Source organism: Heloderma suspectum, chromosome 6, assembly GCF_057233095.1.
Source record: "Heloderma suspectum isolate Gila_16-S chromosome 6, 16-S_ref, whole genome shotgun sequence".
Taxonomy (NCBI): domain Eukaryota; kingdom Metazoa; phylum Chordata; class Lepidosauria; order Squamata; family Helodermatidae; genus Heloderma; species Heloderma suspectum.
The window spans coordinates 100,974,394-100,991,880 of record NC_139463.1 but is presented as its reverse complement, the minus strand read 5'-3'; the positions used below and the strand labels follow the sequence as shown (position 1 = coordinate 100,991,880).

General features: G+C 48.5%; 1 protein-coding gene across 1 annotated transcript; it reads right to left on the bottom strand.

Annotated features, from left to right (window-relative positions):
• Nucleotides 1–874: 874 nt before the first annotated feature.
• On the bottom strand, nucleotides 875–17,310 carry TMC4 (transmembrane channel like 4). The gene is made up of 16 exons (XM_084805611.1): nucleotides 17,214–17,310; nucleotides 15,192–15,426; nucleotides 14,255–14,403; nucleotides 13,990–14,151; nucleotides 13,610–13,695; nucleotides 13,377–13,522; nucleotides 13,117–13,264; nucleotides 10,540–10,713; nucleotides 9,433–9,596; nucleotides 6,404–6,530; nucleotides 5,909–6,006; nucleotides 5,114–5,300; nucleotides 4,611–4,741; nucleotides 2,631–2,786; nucleotides 2,297–2,375; nucleotides 875–1,174 (listed from the first exon to the last, which is right to left on the bottom strand). Exons 1-16 carry the CDS (start codon nucleotides 17,260–17,262, stop codon nucleotides 1,121–1,123), a joined length of 2,145 nt encoding a protein of 714 aa, XP_084661737.1. The 5' UTR covers nucleotides 17,263–17,310; the 3' UTR covers nucleotides 875–1,120.
• Between the last annotated feature and the right edge of the window lie 177 nt (nucleotides 17,311–17,487).

The window sequence follows — 17,487 nt, the reverse complement described above, 5'->3', positions numbered from 1 at the left end:
ATTGCATTCCTTGTTTATTATCTCAGTAATCCTTACAGCTACCCTGCAAAATAGGCCAGTGTTATTCCCATAGTACTGATGGGAGACCTGAGGGATAGAGACAATAGTTTGCCCAAAGCCACGCTCTGGCTGAGTTCACACAGCATGCTAACCCACACTCAGTTGTTGAGCATGGGTTGTTGTTGACTTGCAGGTGGTTTGTTGAACTGTGGGTTAGCGTGAAGTCTGAACCCAGGACATTGTCCACAGGGTGGCTTGTTAACCATGCAGTGTGGCTTATTTTTCCTTGAACGAGCCACCTTAAGAAGCTATGGTCTGTTGTTGGGTTGTTCAAGGCGGTTTTACAAGACAACTGCATGGTTAACAAGCCATGCTGCGGAAAATGTCCAGGTTTCGGACAACACACTAACCTATGGTTCAACAAACAACCCATGGTTCAACAACAGCCAACAATAAACCACTGAGTGTGGGTTAGCATGCTGTGTGAACTCAGCCAGTAAGGCCACTGTAGAGATTAAATGTGAATGAATGCTCTAGACCCAAGCCTAACTCCACCATCTGGACCACACTAACAGCTCAATCCTGTGCATGATTACTTGGATTTAAATCTCCTGCTGAACAGACTCTCAAGTAAATACAAAAATTAAACTTTACAGTTTCACATAAATGTAAAATATGAAATTTGCAGGATCTTCCTAATTCACAGATTGATGAATCTTTCAACATTTTCAAACAATAATTTCTTTGAATTTTTACCACCAAAATTTGAGTTTTGTCACCAAAGCCTGAACATTAATACATCCCTCTCCTAAAAACTCTGAAAGCTAACATCTCAAATTTGAGTTTCAAAATTTTACATTCTAATTCAAAAGGTGAATACTTCCATTTTTAAAATGTATTTATTCACAGTACATATAGTCCGCAGTTTAGGGCCAAGCCCTCACAAAGCATTATACAAAGAGGAATGTTATATATTGTGGAACAGAGAGGACCTGCAGCATCCAAGAGCAGAACGGATAAGCAAGGATCAGAGAATCAATACAGTGGAAAAAAATCACTGATATCTTAAAGTTCTTTCCGACAGAAGAAAAATATATATCTTGTTATCCATCCTTTTGCTTCACTGGCTCAACTCGGAAATCTGCTTCACCAAGAAGAGTTTGTCTTGACCCTCCTGAGTGTGAGAGAGATAAAGACAGGAAGAGAAAACAATGGGGAATATTCCATCCTCCCCACTATACCACACTCACAGCCTTCCCTAACTTGGTGTCCTCCAGATGTGTGGGACTACAATTCCCATCATACCCAGCCAGGATGTAGCTGTCTCTCCCACTGTAGCACCTCTAGCATTTTTTCAGTATCTATTCTTTTTACTAAGATCTGCTTTTCGTTTTGCAATATTTTGTATCGAGGAGATCTGAGGCACTATGGCTTCACCCCCTTTGGTGGCCACCCATAAGAGATCTAATGGTAGATGTTTTTAAGCAGAGGCTAGATTGCCACTTAACTGGGCTTCCTACATCAGCAGGGGACTGGACTGGATGACCTTTGGGGGTCCTTTCCAACTCTATGATTCTAATGGAGGTGGAATAACCTCAGCGTACAGAATATGGCCACACTGTGCCAGTACTCTTTCAGCTGCACTGGTGGCCAGTTCGTTTCTAGACCCAGTTCAAAGTGCTGGTGCCTTTAAAGCCCTAAATGGCTTGGGGCCAGGTTACATGGAGCCAGGATGCCTCCACCCACACTTACCTACCTGGACCCTAAGATTTTCTGCAGAGGCTCTTCAAATGAAGTACAGTGGGTGTCTATCAGAGACAGGACCATTTTGGTGGTGGCATCTGGGTTGTGGAATGACCTCCCTAGAGAGGTTTGTCTAGCACTGAGTAAAGACCTTTTTAGTCTCCCAGGTGTTTCAAGATAGTTTGGAGATAATTTTAAGAACCTTAGTGTTTAGCTCTGCTGTTTAAACTGTTTTGCCAACTGCTGGTTTTAGATCATTTATTAATCTTATGCTACAGTAGATTTTTATTCCATTTAATTTTAACCTTTGCTAATTGTTTTGTAATTTTCAACTTTTATTGTTAACTGCCCAGAGGACATCGTTATTTGGGCAGTAGACAAATGCTGTAAATAAATTAATCATCAATCATCCCGATAACTTCATTAATGTGTATATTTCACTGTTCATCCGTTTGGCTTGCCAGTTGCGCATCCTGAACTGCTCAAGCCTGGAGTTTTCATCATCCACCACCCTGTGCTCATTCTCTGACGATGTCTCTTTTGAGCCACTCACCAGACGGAGCTGCCCTTTGAGGCCTTTGACCATGGAGCTGTAGGAGTCAGCCAGAGCCTTCAGATAGAACATGAGGATGCTTGGAGGAGGGAAGTCAAAAGAAAAGGCAGGGGAGAGGAGACAGGTATAAGAACGGGTTGCTCCATTATACAGGGTGCAAGATTCTAGAGCAGCCTGCCCTAACCTGATGTCCTCTTGATGTGTTGGACTACAACTCCCAGCATCCCACCAGGTTGGGGAAGGCTGCTCTAGACCCAGAACTCCTCTCTCTCGCTCCCCACCCTCCGAACCCTAGCCCAGTAGCATTCAGTTTAGACACCCAATTCCTTGTCACCTCAGTAGTAGGAACAACGGCACAGCAAATGCCACAGAGCCTACAAACTTCAGGAAGTCCCGGATGTTGTGGGGTAACTTTGACACAGAGTCATCAACGGTGTTCCACATGGTGGGCTCACCCCGGAATGGGCCACAGGCCTTTGAAGGGGGCAAGCTGTGGGACAGAGAGAGCCAGGTGAGACTGAAACATTGGTAGCAGCTGGGGAGGCAGGGGTGGGCAAGGGAAGGAATTCGTTTACATATTAAAGAGCATTTATATCCCACCTTTTTTTCCTCAAACCCTCCAAGGTGGATTACAAATAAAACATTAAAAATGTACCATTAAAATATTGCCAGTTTATGCAGGGCCAAATGCCTGCTAGAACAAATACATTTTTTGCAATTTGCCAGAAATAGTGACAGAACCAGGCGGGCCTCCTCAGGATGGCACTGGAGAATCTAAGGACCACGATTAAAGGGATCCAATTCCTTCTGTTGTACATCTCATGATGGGGACACAGAGCAGGGGCCTGAATTGTTGCTCTTATGTGCACAGGAAATACATGGAACTGGTGTACACATGGCCTCTTTGTCGAAGAAGAAAGAGATATTGGTGGAATCGTATATTCCCCTTTAGCACAGAGCTGAGTAGTAACTTACTACTTTTTTCCCTACCAGAGTTCATGTGGCTTTAATATCTGGGAGGCAGGCATAAAACAACAACAGCTGCTGATCATGCAACTGTTAAAAATGGAGGAGTCCTGCCAGAAGAAAAGACAGCAGGCCTAGCAAGTAAAATATTACTTAAGGCAACATCAAATGAGAAATATTAAACTGAAGTTGAGCACTCTCTCTTTTCCCCTTCCCCCATTTTGCCTAACGGCAGCCACAAATACTTTTCCACAGAGAGGAGTCTTTAAGCCCTGGCTAGGGATGGCCAAATATTCAGAGTTTTATATACTCAGCGCTGAACGGGGGATATTTGTCCATGCAGCTTTGATGTATAGCACTTCCCCAAGCTGGAGCCCTCCTATGGAGATGCATTTCTACCTTTTAGAATGGGGGGCGGGGGACTGCACAAAAACCAGGAAACCCCCAATCAGTGGTTGAGGGGAAGGGGCAGGGCCATCTGAGGAATCCTAGAGGGCCAGATTTGGCTCCTGGGCCTAAGCTTCCGCACCCCTCGTTACAGAGCCACCGGCCATCTCTGTTCTTAATGCTACAACTCTGTCATTGAGTCTCTCATTGCAAAGCCCTTGGGCCTGGATTGCCCCTCATTTAAAAACAAAAAACCCACATTCCCTTCTAAGCCACATAGAGTGTTAAGGCGCAATCCTATCAGAACCGCCCTTGATACTCATAAGCCTCTGAACCCAGAGGCTTACAAGTACCCAGTGCAGAGCGGGAGGCATGGTGGAGGTGTGCCTCCCACTCTGCATTTTAGCTGGACGGGCTTTTGTGCTGTGAGACGTCGGGGAGGGGGAGGGAAGGAGGCTGGGGAGATCAGAGGATCCCTTATAAGCTGGCCTCCCCAGTCCCCTCCCCACCCATGGGACCCTCCCCCTTTACCTTGCCTCTGAGGTCGCTTTTGCAATGGCAGGGAGGTAGCCAGTGTGGTTCTCTCCATGTTAGCTGCGAGGGGGAGGGGTGGGGAGCTCGGACTCCTGGGTCCAAGGTTGGGGGACTGTCTCCAACTTCAGAGCCAGGAATCTGAACCCTCCTGTGGTCCCCCAGACTCTGCCCAGGGGCCATCAGATTGCTCTCTTAATAATTTAACCATACATTAGGCAACCCTTCCTCAGTTGGCAATATACTTTTGCTTTTCTACTTTTAGAGGCGGGGCAGCAGTTTTGTGCAAATGAGTACATTGAGCCCCAACAGTCCAACATCAGACACAAGGTGGATGACAGAAACATCTGTTGGAGCTTGCAAAGGGTTTGAACAAATAGCGCCACTGTAGGATGGCGGGAGGGCTGGGAGAAGGCGATGTTATACTTGCACAAGCATGCTGTATAGGGCAGGGACACAAGAAAGAGCCAGACCGAAGAGCAAAACCAGGAGAAAGAAGAAGTTGGAGCTGGAGGCACGAAACGTCCTTTCAGCCGGACGGCAGTTGGCATAGAGGGTTAGCTAGGATGGAGAGAGGAAAAAGCATCCATGAGCTCAAGAGACCTGGCGCATGTCCTTGTTGCTGTAACCCACCCCCATACTCTTCCCAGGAGACCCCGGCAGTTTTAAAACCACTGCATTATGCTCTCGCAGATCCCTTCGCCCTTGCTCCAGCCCCGCCTTGCAGTTCTAAGAAAGAGACGGAAGAACTGGTGGGGAAACACGAGAGGGTTACAAATGGAAGATGTCATAGTCTGGACCCCCCACACCACCCCCTATAGAATTCCATGGATGAGTTAGGGTGATAGCACAATCAAAGCCTCACCTGGAAGCACCCCGGAACCACACTCCCCAGAGCCTTTGCTTTCAGAGCCATCTCCCTCACAGAGTCACCTTTTTCATGTAGAAGACTGCAATGAACTTGAAGGTGTTGAGCACAGGCAGCAGGGGGCAGAAAAGAGCCCCCGTCCAGCACAGGGTCTGCCCATACACCAGGTCCAAGACGTTGGACGGCACCATGAACTCCTGTTGTCCCCACCATTTTAGCAAAGGGCAGGCGGGCAAGTAAGTGACCAGCATCCTAGGAAACAAGGCAGTGGAGAGGAGATGTGGATTCTGCAGATGGCCTTAACTGAAGCCCACTCAGCCATGTGCTGTTCCACTCATTCCTCATTCATTTGTTCATTCCCTTTGTACTCCACCTTTCATCCTAGGAGTTCAAAGGAGTATACATTGTTCTCCTCCCATGTTATCCTCGCAACAACCCTGTGAAGCTGCTTAGGCTGAGAAATAGCAATTGGCCCAAGGTCACCGAGCCACATGACCAAGCAGGGATTTGAACCTGGGTGTCCACAGTCCTAGTCTGACATTAAATGAAACAGAGAGTCACAAATTGGGTTTGAACAAAGACAAAACACCGCAGAAAACACTGGAATGCGATGGGATGGCCACAACATTGCCTGAATTCTAAAAAAGCAAGTGAACAACGGGTGACAATTCTAGACTAAGCTGCTAGTGTGGAAGCAACCCTGAGATCAGCTTTAGGCCAAACTAAACACATGCATGCAGGAAGAAAGCAGAAACATAAAAGCCACCCACCACCTTAAAAAACAAACCAAGCTAAAAAAAACAAACCAGGTGGTAATCTTATACCCAGCTCCTATAACCCAGAGGGGATCAGAAACTTACTTTCTTGGAAACTCCACAAACAGTATGATGAGGAATATGATAACCAAGTCAAAGATCATCAACTTGTACATTTCCTGTCCCACCGAGGTCTCCCAGCACTGGAGGGGCATAAAGATTCAGCTCAGCTCAGCCGTCTGGGAAGTGTTTCATGTTGAACTTCCAGTTTTCTCTCTGCTCCACTCCCAACACCCGCCATTCCTCTCCCAAATAATCCCGGAATCTATGGTTGCTAGCTGCCCTTTCTGTAACTTACCAAACCTCTCCTATCATGGGCCCAGACCTACAACCTGCCCTGACTCCAACCTACTGGACACAATCCACCCCTCCCCTGCCCCACAAGGAAAGGACTACCAGAGGCCTTGTGGTAGCCAGCTAAATTCCAGCTCCTGTGAAGAGAACCAAGGCCTAGCCCCAACCTGGCCTTCTAGGCCATACTCTCCAACCAGAGAATCCAGGAGTCTTGGCTCCAAGCCTCTCATTCCCCTCTAACCTCACCGGGTGAAGGCGGTGATTGTAGCCACAGGTCCGACAGTCTGACTTGTGTGGGTCCCCAGTACAGGTGATTTGGGCCCAGAGCGAGATGAGCACTACCCCCAGGCTTGCGAGACGGAGGAAGACGCTCCTGTCAGACAGAAAAATCAGACATGTAGGGTTGCCAACTGGCCAGGGAAGAAGAAAAAAAGAATACATCTTTCTGAAACCTTAGAAAGATGCTGCCAGACAGTAGACAAATAATACTGAGCTAGATGAACAAAAGGTCTGACACAATCTTACGCAGGTTCCTATATCCCAAAGCTGGTGCCTCCAGTCTAAATGATGCAAAATGAAAACATGTCCTAGCGCTGGGCTCCCTGCGCCTCCTGCTTTTAATTTTATTTCTTAAGGTTGTTTTAATTCATTGGGGGTTTTTAACAGGGATGTTGGCATGCTGCCCACCAGCACCATCTTTATTTGGATTCAAGAGTAGCTTTGTGTTTTGGAGCTCAGGCCCCACCTCTGCCTTGTCTTTAGTTACTTGGGCAAATTATTTTTCTTTCAGTCTCACCAGTTTGCCTTCTGAGAAATTAGTTTTTTGTAACCGGACATGCCTACTATTTTATGAATGAGTAAGACCCCCCCGCCCCCATGACAGCCATTTTGCGAGAATGCCCAGAACACTTTCTCACCATTCTAAATGTGCCCACTGACCCAAAAAGGTTGGGGACCTCTCCGCTAGCACTATCTCGGGCTAGGGTTCGGGATAGGGATGAATGCTCCTTCCTTGTTCTCCTTGACCTCTCAGCGGCTTTTGATACCGTTGACCATGATATCCTCCTGGACCGCCTGGAGGGGTTGGGCATTGGAGACACTGTATTACGGTGGTTCTGGTCCTTCCTCTCCAGCAGGTACCAGAGGGTAGCACTGGGAGAGGAGGTTTCAGACCCGTGGCCGCTCACTTGTGGGGTGCCACAGGGTTCCATCCTCTCCCCCATGCTGTTTAACATTTATGTGAAGCCGCTGGGGGCTATCATCAGGAGGTTTGGGGTGCGGTGTCATCAATATGCGGATGACACACAGCTCTACCTCTCGTTCAAATCTTCACCAAGGTTGGCCATAGAATCCCTGTCCAAATGTCTGGAGACGGTGAGTGGCTGGATGGGGAGGAATAAGCTGAAGCTGAACCCTGACAAGACCGAGGTACTTTTGGTGGGAGACAAGAGGAGGCTGGGGGATGTTGACCTGGTGTTGAATGGAGTACGGCTACCCTTGAAAGACCAGGTCCGCAGCCTGGGTGTCATCTTAGATTCCCAGCTGTCCATGGAAGCACAGGTGTCAGCTGTGAGCTGGACAGCGCTGTACCAACTCCATCTGATACGGCAGCTGTGCCCCTACCTTCCCGACCATCTGCTCCCATTGGTACTACATGCCATGGTCCCCTCTCGTTTAGACTACTGTAATGCGCTATACGTGGAGTTATCCTTGAAGACGGTTTGGAAGCTGCAGCTGGTATAGAACGTGGTGGCTTGCCTAATTAAAGGCAGCCGCCAGCGAGATCGCATCACTCCAGTGCTGAAGGAGCTGCACTGGTTACCAGTTGTTTTCCGGGCCAAATTCAAAGTGTTGGTTTTGACCTTTAAAACCCTATATGGTTCCAGTCCAGCCTATCTCAAGGAGCGCCTCCAGCAACACCAGACAGGCCGCTCAACAAGATCAGCCTCCGATGGCCTTCTCTCTGTCCCTTCAGCCAGGACAGCTAGGCTGGTGAGGATGAGGGAAAGGGCCTTCTCTGTGGTGGCCCCCACTCTGTGGAACTCCCTCCCTAGGGAACTCCGCCATGCCCCCTCTTTAATGAGCTTCCACCTCGCATTAAAAACGTGGTTGTTCAGTCAGGCATTTGGGGTGGGTTAGGGTAATTTTAGAAATGTGATGCTTTTAATGTAGAATTTTATTGTTTTGAACTGCTTTTATTGTTGTACATTGCCCAGAGTGGCTGGGTGATCAGCCAGATGGGCGATTAATAAATTAATTAAATAAATAAATATCTTCCTACCCCACCCTAGCCAATCCATCAGACACCTAATCCAGCCTTGGCCTCATTTGCCAGGCATGCTCTCTAGGCTATTGAGGTTCAGTTCCCTGCAAAAAGAATTCAGAAACTGCAGGAAGCAAGATTATGGCTAGGTTCCAACATTCGCAGGGGTAAAAGAAGCCATCGTGGCTTCTCCCCCTGCACGTGGGACTGCAATTTGCATAGGAACCCACGATGCAGTGGGGGTTGCCATGTCATCCAAACCCCGCGTGCAGCAGGGATAGCTTCATATCCACCCCACAGCCCCTACTGCACATTGTGGGCTGTAGGGTGGATGCGAAACCACCCCTGCTGTGCCGCGGGTAATTCTGCAAATCACGGTGACGCGCACAGCATGCGTGGGGCTGGGGGAGAAGCCACAATCACTTCTTTTACCCCTGCAATCTTCTGAACTCAGCCAAATTGTGCTTCTAGATGGAGAGTTCCTAGCGCTACCAATCCAAAGGCATTGTGGAGCAGTTCTGCCTTTTCCATCATAACCCATTTTTTATGGCAAGAAAAAAGATGGAAGAAGCTGTGGGAAAATACAGGGAAGTGTTTCCATTACAAATGAACGACATCTAGACGATGGTGAAATTCCATGTTTGAGACAGGGAATTGATTGCACAATAAAAGCCTCATCTGAACTGCTTACAAAGGAGATCTCATCGATAACACCACTATAAAGGACTCCCGTTTTTCCATTTACTTAGCATAATCTTTCATCTAGCGTCATCTATCTATAATGCAGAACAGAACTGAAAATAATTCAGGAGCTACAGAAATTAAGACAAGCTCCCTCCTGCTTACAAGGGGAACTGATAATGCCACCACAGAAAGGTTCCTGTTCTATAACTTGCTTATCATGATGATTACTCCAGCCCTGTCTGTCGTTCGGAGCTGAACCCTTCAGCTGCCTCCTCACAGAAGGGCCATTGTATATTAGTCACCGCAGACAGCCCAGCACTTCCTGTACCTGAGAAGCGTGATTTTTATTTGAAAGCTGAGTGGGTATTTCTCTAGTTGAACGATGACCTCAAAGATCAGCGGGAGAAGGAGGTTGGCAGCTGTGATGACTGCGGATGGGAGATAAGCCGCCAGTAACTCCAGGAAGTATTGACCTTTGATTGGGGAGTCCATCTGCCAAAGGAGAGAGAAAGATTGATCTCGGCAAGATCACTGCAGTCATAAAGGGAATAAGATTGTTCATCTCCTTTTCCAGAGACTGTTGCCTGGTTCACACATAATGCTAGCCCATGGTTTATTTAACCTATGGTTTGTTGCCCTACTCTGGGTTTGTTGCCCTACTCTGGGTTTGTCTGGCAGATGATCCAACAAACGGTGGTTTATTTTCTCAATCCCTGGAATGTTTTTTCCCCTCCTCCTTTGCTCACTTCTTCCTTGTATCCCAAATGCCTTTGTGGTGCTGTAGTACTGGCATGTAGAGTGGGTGGGTTGTTGTTTTTTACCACTTTTGCCCTCCTCCTCTGTAGCAAAGCAACCCATGAACAACCCATTGTTCTCTGATCTCACATAATGATAATCCATAGTTTATAGAACCCTGAGTTCACAACCCAACAACAAACTATGTTGTTCATGGTGAACAAACCTTGGTTTGTTAGCACAGCTATGCTCACACATCACAACAACCAAGAATTCAGCAAGCCATACCATGGTTTAGAGCTATGTGTGAACCAGGCCATTGCATCCTACAGGCAGAACTTCAACAGATTGGTGATGTAATGATGGGCAGAGCTGTGCCAGTTAAATTTCTGCTAGTCACATGGCTACTAAAAACACAGAGCTGTCGTCTGTAGAGTCTTAACCCAGTCTGCTTGTCCAGACAATGTAAAAGCCAATGTAATGTAATGTAAAAGCCAATGTAACAGTACTTGGGTTGTGTCAACCCAAGTGCCCCCTCACTGCAACCTGGGGGGTTGGGCCGCTGCTGTGCCGAGCATAGGGGCACAATCAGAGCAAAGTCAAAGGCCAGGAGTTGTTGTTTTTTGTGGGGAGCAGGCAGCATCCACCAAAAGATGGCAAAGGGAAGGCTGCATATGTCCATTGATGGCCATTTCCTTACCTTTTCCAGCAGCCACTGGGAATAGCTCATTGCCAGGAAGATGCAGTAAAATGACCCTCCCAGCAGCCCCAAAACCACGGAGTTGATCAGGCCCCGAAGGGCGTAGAGACCGATGCTTTGTGCAGTGGTCCGCTCTGCCTGGCGCTTGCAGAGCGCTTCCTCCTCTAGATCCATCTGGAGCCAGGGGAGAAGGGCAGGATGAGAAACAGAGGCTCTTTAACACCCCAGAAACAAAGGGAGTTGAGCAATGTACAGCTGAAGCCTGTGGCAAGTGGAGCGAGAGCCAATAATGTGTGGAGCCACCCCTTTTCTCTCTCTTTCTACCACCCTCTTTTCCCTCTCTTTCTCTCGCTCTCTTTCCAACACCCCTTCTCCCTCTTTGCACCTGGCAGGCTCCAGGGGGAGGGACAGATGATGGTTCACTCTTCCAGAGGTCTGAACCTATCACTTGCATAGGGCTTTTGAAATTAGAGCAAGGGCCATGCACGGTCTGAGGACCCCAGGTTGCCCACCCCTGGATTAGATCTTGGGGAAGGTGACACCCCTCCAGCTGAGGGGAGGGGGCAGAGAAACAGCAAAGAGCAGTTGGTAGCTTGAATTGGGAGAGATGGAGCCAGGCCACGCAGGAATTCTGCAATTGGAAATCTAACTCCAATGCCATTTCATTTAACAAAAGGCAGGTGCAGGCAAGCCCCTCCCCACTCCCCGCAATTTGGATTGGGCTGTGGTGAAAACGAGGTGGAAGGGGGGGGGTCTAATCTTTTCCCCTGTACTGTGGCCCTGGTTTAAATTGTCCCTGTAGCTGCTGTTAGCTGCACAGGGAAGAATTTATAAGCTTAAGACTAGCTTCAGGGGCAAATAGCTTTGGAGGTAGAGGCATTTCCAGTGGGAAAATGGCACAGGGGAAAAGCATTAACCTCCTTCCCTGTGGTCCCAATCTGGATGCGGGTCTCTCGAATCTAATTTCAATTAAAAAAATGTTTGGGGGATTCCTAAGCACCAGATTTAAATTAATGTGTAGTTTGACCCAGAGAAAGAGAGAGAGAGTTCCTGGCTGGGATTAGCTAGTACTGTGAGTGCAGCATTAGGGCTGATACTTGCTCTCTGAGGATTTCCTACCTGCTGAAGGAGTGTCTGTTTGGAAATGGCAGCAGGACTCGAACCCAGGGCTCCTGCTCCACCAGGCAACACACTAACCACAAAGCCATTTCCAGGAATACCACTATCTTCCCACCCCACCTCCAAGCCAATCTTAAACAAGCAACTTGTGGCTGTCTGGGCACACAAAACCACTAAGGCTGCCTTTAAGCTGCTCTAGGATTTATGCTTAATTTAGTCCGATGGGCATGATTGGTTTAAAGAGGATTTCATCATATGCCTTTAACTTGAAGCCTGCACTTTGAGATGGAACAAACTGAACTTTGGAGTCAAGACTTAGAAATCTGTCTATTTATTCCAGTCTGCAGATCTGTTTACCTCTCGGCTCTTGACTATGTTCACATCCCACCTTTGTTCCGTGTAAGTCAAGGCCAGTGGTGCACCCAGAGCTGGACTTCAGGGCAGGCGTCCAGGGCCCTGCAGTCCAGGAGGCCCAAATGACCACCCAGAGAGAGCAGCAGCAGGTGATGGGGGCAGCGACAAGGAGGCCTGGCACCTACACCAGCATGGGGGCCGTCAGGGCTGACATTGGTCACTGCAGCATCCTTTCTTCATTCTCATTTCTAAAAACATTTTATAGTCAGGGGTGGCCGTCTGGGCATGTACATGGTTACAGATGCTCATTTGGTTATGTTTGCTTTGAAAATACATGATCCTTTCTTACAAGGAAAGGGTGCTTATTCCCAGGTAAATGTGTTAAACCTCAGGATTAGCAGAAGCAAGCTCCATTTTTTCCCCATAGTCATGATGGTGCTATGGTTTCAGTGAATTTAAAATGCAACATTGCACATGCTCAGAGTATTTCTTCTTTTTGGAGGGGGCGGGTATTTGTTTTGCTCTAACATAATGAGGAATGTAGAAGCAGTTCCATGTAAAGCAGAGATTGGCAACCTGTGGCTCTCCAGATGTCGTTGGACTCTAACTCCCATTATCCCTCACCATTAGCTATCCTGGCTAGGGCTGATGGGAGTTTGTCCAATGTCATCTGAAGGGCCACAAGTTGCCCCCACCCCTGATGTTAAGCATTGAACTGGGTGGTAAGAAATGTTAGTTGAAGTAATTTCCACATGGCCATTTAAAGCCACCCTCACCCCTGCCAAGATAAGACCATTAAGTCCAGGGAGGGTCTAAAATTACCTCGCTGCACCACTGCTCAAGGCAATGAATATATGACAGCCTTCCCCAACCTGGTGCCTTCCAGATGTGTTCGATGACAACTCTCATAACACATCTGGGGGGTTGCAGGTTGGGGAAGGCTGATACAGGGGCTCCTCAGGCAGTCCCCAGTCCAGACCTGGCCCTATTGAGCTTCAGGAAGGTTGCTGCACTGGTAGCCTCTGACCTGGTCCCCTGAAATAAAACCCTAAACTCTAGCAGCGTGTCTTGACATCTGCTCCTAGCCCACCTGGCCTGCCTTACCCGCAGCTCGTAGCGGATGCTCTTGTGCCTTAACTGCACGATCTTGTCTTGCATCAGGCCAAAATCCCAGCCAGCAAAGACTTTGTTGCTGTAGGATCCAAGGGAAGCGTCTTCACTAACCAGGCTGCGTTTGAGACAATAGACTGACCTGGGGAAGGACGGAAGGGAAGAGCGGGGTGGATATTTAAAATAGAGGATCCCCAGAGATGCATCCGCATCTGGGGTGGAGGATGGCTCACAAAGTGAAGAGCTGCCCTCACCTTTTTACGATCCATGTCAGACAGAAAAGGAGGTAGAAGAGCACCGTAAGCAGATATGCAAGGGGGGTATTGTACGAGAAGCCCACGAAATCAACGGCCGAATGTTGGTAGTAGCCATAGAACAGGTAGGTGAGCTCTACGAACCCCTGCAAGGAGACATACGTTCACAGACACTGGAAATGGGTCGTTGCGGCAGCCTTCCTGGGTTAATTTTTGGGGTTATGGTACCTCACCTTGCCTGACAGAAGATCCATGATGTAGGAAAAGTAGCTGACCAAGCCTTGGGGTGTGGGGTTATAATGTAGACATGATGCATTCACTGAAAGAAATAAAGTTGGGGAGGAGTTGACTTCCTCCTCATCTTCATAGAATTTAGAGCGCTGTAGTCTATGGCTCTAGCCCTTTAGACTCTCTTAGGGTGCAATTCCATGCATGTTTAGACAGAAAAAGTCCTACAACTCCTAGCATTCCCCAGGCAGCATTCCTTCTACACAGCTATGAGGGTCTTGCCAGAAGAGAAAGATGGAAACTGCTCCTCAGTTTACTCTGGGAGTTTCAGCTCCTTATATTGACTGCTCAAATCTTACTCCGGATTCCTGGCTCCCAGACCTACCCAAACTGTTGTTCTGTTGAAGTGTCCGATTGAGCTGCAGGGCCTCGAAGGCCGCATTCGGAGCCACCACAAATCCTACCACCAACAGGGAGGCGACAAAATTCATCAGGACCAAGAAACGCAGGAAGTTAAAGTAGGACTGGATCCCTGTTCCAAAATGGCCTTGGGAAAAGACAAAAGGGCATAGGGCAAGGCCAGAAAACATACACAACTTGCCCCACCCCCTCAGTATGACCCTGTGCTCAGCAAGAGCCCCTCCCCATACCTTCAATGTGGTGCAGCGTGCTCCGCCAGACTTCAGCATATGCGATGGCTGCGCCGGTCTGGCTCCTGAGACGGTGCAGCGTCCGCCGCTTGCCCGCACGCCAGAGCTCCCAACCGCTGAGCCTGCTGGTTGCTTGCTCCTGCAGAACTCTTGAGAAACGGGGTGGGAAGAGCCCAGATGGCTTAATGGGAAGCTGAGATGGTTAAGATCGCTGCCTGGAGCACTATTTCTCTGAAATTATGAAACCGCGTGCCCTTCAGTCTCTCTACATTTACTGGATCTTTGAGGCAAACACACCACATAGATTATAACCCTGCTGTCCCATCCAGTCAAAGGCCTCAAGGAAAGGTGCTGCACCTCCCCTAGTGGCCTCTGTGCCACCCCAGCAAGACCCAGCCCCCTCCTAGAACCACTTAGCAGCTCTCTGTGCCCTTCCCAGATGTTCTGGATCCCCAGCATCCTCTGCTCTATCTGACAAGGCCTTTAGAACAACCTGGGATTCCTCCAGGGGAGCCTTCCCCAAGCCGGCACCTTTGATGTGTTGGATTACACTGCCCCCACCCCAGCCAGTATGGTCTGGTTGTGCTGGCTGGTGATGACGAGACCTGTAGTCCATCTGGATGACATCAGGTCAGAGAAGGCTGGTATACAAGATAAGCACAGTGACCACTCTCAACAGCAGCAATTTTACATCAGCAGTGGGAAAAAGGAAATCCAGGTGTCAATTGAGTCCCAAATTAACAGAATCAAACTTGGTAATTAATTTTAGTTCAGCCATTGGCCATGTTAGCTGGGGATTATGGCAGTTGTAGTTTCAACACATTTGGAGTGCATGAGGTTTGGGAAGGGAGCCCGCTTTAGGAATAAGCCCCACCATCTCAAACATTATGAATATCAATCCCCTGCCCTCCCCTCAAGGACCCAGGCATCCTGCTACCTGAGCTTTCGTTTCGACTCAAGGCAGAGGACCAGCTCTTTCAGAGGTCTGTGGTCTTCCTCTTCCTCCCCTGACACAAATTCTGGGACCAGTTCCTGGGGGTCAACTGCAGGCTCCGATGCCCCCTCCCAAGCTGCTCCCCAGGCCGCTGCCTTGTTGCCACGGAAACGTAGTGTCTGGTTGCTCGGTAGCTGGAGAAAGAGAGATGGGGGGCTATGGCGACCCCAGCTGGACCCTGGAGATAGAGGTCCGGAATAGGATGCAAGGCATGAGTGAGTCAGAGAGAAAAAGCCGTTTAAATGCACCCCACCTCAGACTCCAGTGTAGGTATATAGAAGGGGCGAAAAGCCATCTAATCGTGCCCCCACTTCTGAAGCATCAGCCCATACAATTCAAACCACCGTTTGTCACAAGGGATTCAACCCATAAGGATTTCAACAAGCCACATGGAACAGGGATAAGCAATGCACCTCACAAAGTTTGCTAATCTGTTTAAATTGGGAGAAAATGCATTTGTCACCTACATATTTCATCCTTCCCCCTAAGGGCAACCTGCCCACTGTATAGAATCATAGAATAGTAGGGCTGGAAGGGGCCTACAAGGCCATCGAGTCCAACCCCCTGCTCAATGCAGGAATCCAAGTCAGAGCATCCCTGACAGATGGCTGTCCAGCCTCATCTTGAATGCCTCCAGTGTGGGAGAGCCCACCACCTCCCTAGGTAACTGGTTCCATTGTCGTATTGCTCTAATGGTCAGAATGTTTTTCCTGATGTTCAGCCGGAATCTGGCTTCCTGTAACTTGAGCCCATGATTCCATGTCCTGCACTCTGCGATGATGGAGAAGGGATCCTGGCTTTCCTCTCTGTGACAACCTTTCAAGTACTTGAAGAGCGCTATGAGCGTATTGTATGCTCCCTTTTAGTATCAAACACTCAAATTCCCCCACCTTGGCTTGGAGGCCTGTGGCATTATTACCATATATAAAACTTATACATCAGATGTTCTTTTTGTACACCATTTGTGTCTTATGACTTTTGGATCCCTTTAAATGATCACTATCTGTTTCTGTATGCTTGCTGCCGAACTGTATGGCAGGGCTGGGAAACATGTGGCCCTCCAGATGTTGTTGGACCAGAACTCCCATCAGCCCTAGCTAGCATAGCCAATGGTGAGGGATGATGGGAGCTCCAGTCCAATAGTGTCCAAATGGACCACATGTTCCTCACCAGTGCCCTATGGCATCTCCTCTTAGAGGGTCTGAAATATTTACACCAGGGGTGTTGAACTTCTTTTGGCCCGAGGGCCAAATTCCATTCCAAAGCTGCTCTTGCAGGCCTCATGGGGGGGGGGGTGCTGAAGGCAAAAGGGGTGGGGCAAAAATACCAACATATTTCAGCTTAAGGGCACAATCCTTGCTGGCTGGGGAATGCTGGGAGGTGTAGGCCTTTTCTCTGTCTAAACATGCATAGGATTGTGCCCTAAAGGTCTTATTATCAGAAACTAAGCACTAAGAGAAGCATTGCAACCTTTTAGAATGGAGGGAAATGGCGTAAAATCTGAGAAACCACCGAATGATCGGTGGTCAGGGGGTTTGTGGCCATCTGGGGAACCAGAGGTCAGGACTAGCACCCCATGCAGGCTGGATTTGGCTCTAGGTCTCAAGGTCCTGCACCTCTGATTTACACCGCCATCCACTGGGGATGAGCCATCATGAACCGGAGGGTCCCCTGTTTTTGGTTGGCTTCCCTGCCAAAATCAGTTTCAAAGCTGCTCTGCAACATTTTTGATCTCAAGTGCCAGTAACTTGGTGTCCGTTCAAGTGGAGCCTGGCTCTTTTGGAAGGGCTTTTCATCAAAGCAGAGCCCAACCCCCACCCACAATTCTCTTTGCAAGCATCCATAATGCTCCTAGCCCAGAGGGGGTCAAAGTAGGAACCTTGCTAAAGCAAAAAGTGCTGGAGAAGCTTGTAATCAGCCAGTCCCAGATCAAACCTGCCATCCCTGGGGCAAAGATCATGGTACCTGCTTCATGTTCTCTGCTCCCCAAACTGTTTCTCCAGCTGTCATCCATGGCTGCAGGTTATATATACACACACACAGTTCTTGGTCTGTGTGCTTCACTCTTGTCGACAGAGAACAAGGAACAAGGAAGTAAGAAGGCTGGGCATGGATTAATGATTCCTTTGGATGGCTTGCCCCAAAGGCAGTAACTTGGCAACAGACAGATCAAGAGGCCTAGAGTGGTGGCTGTGACAGAGAGATTTCATTTTACTATAATTCCTTTAAAAGATATAGC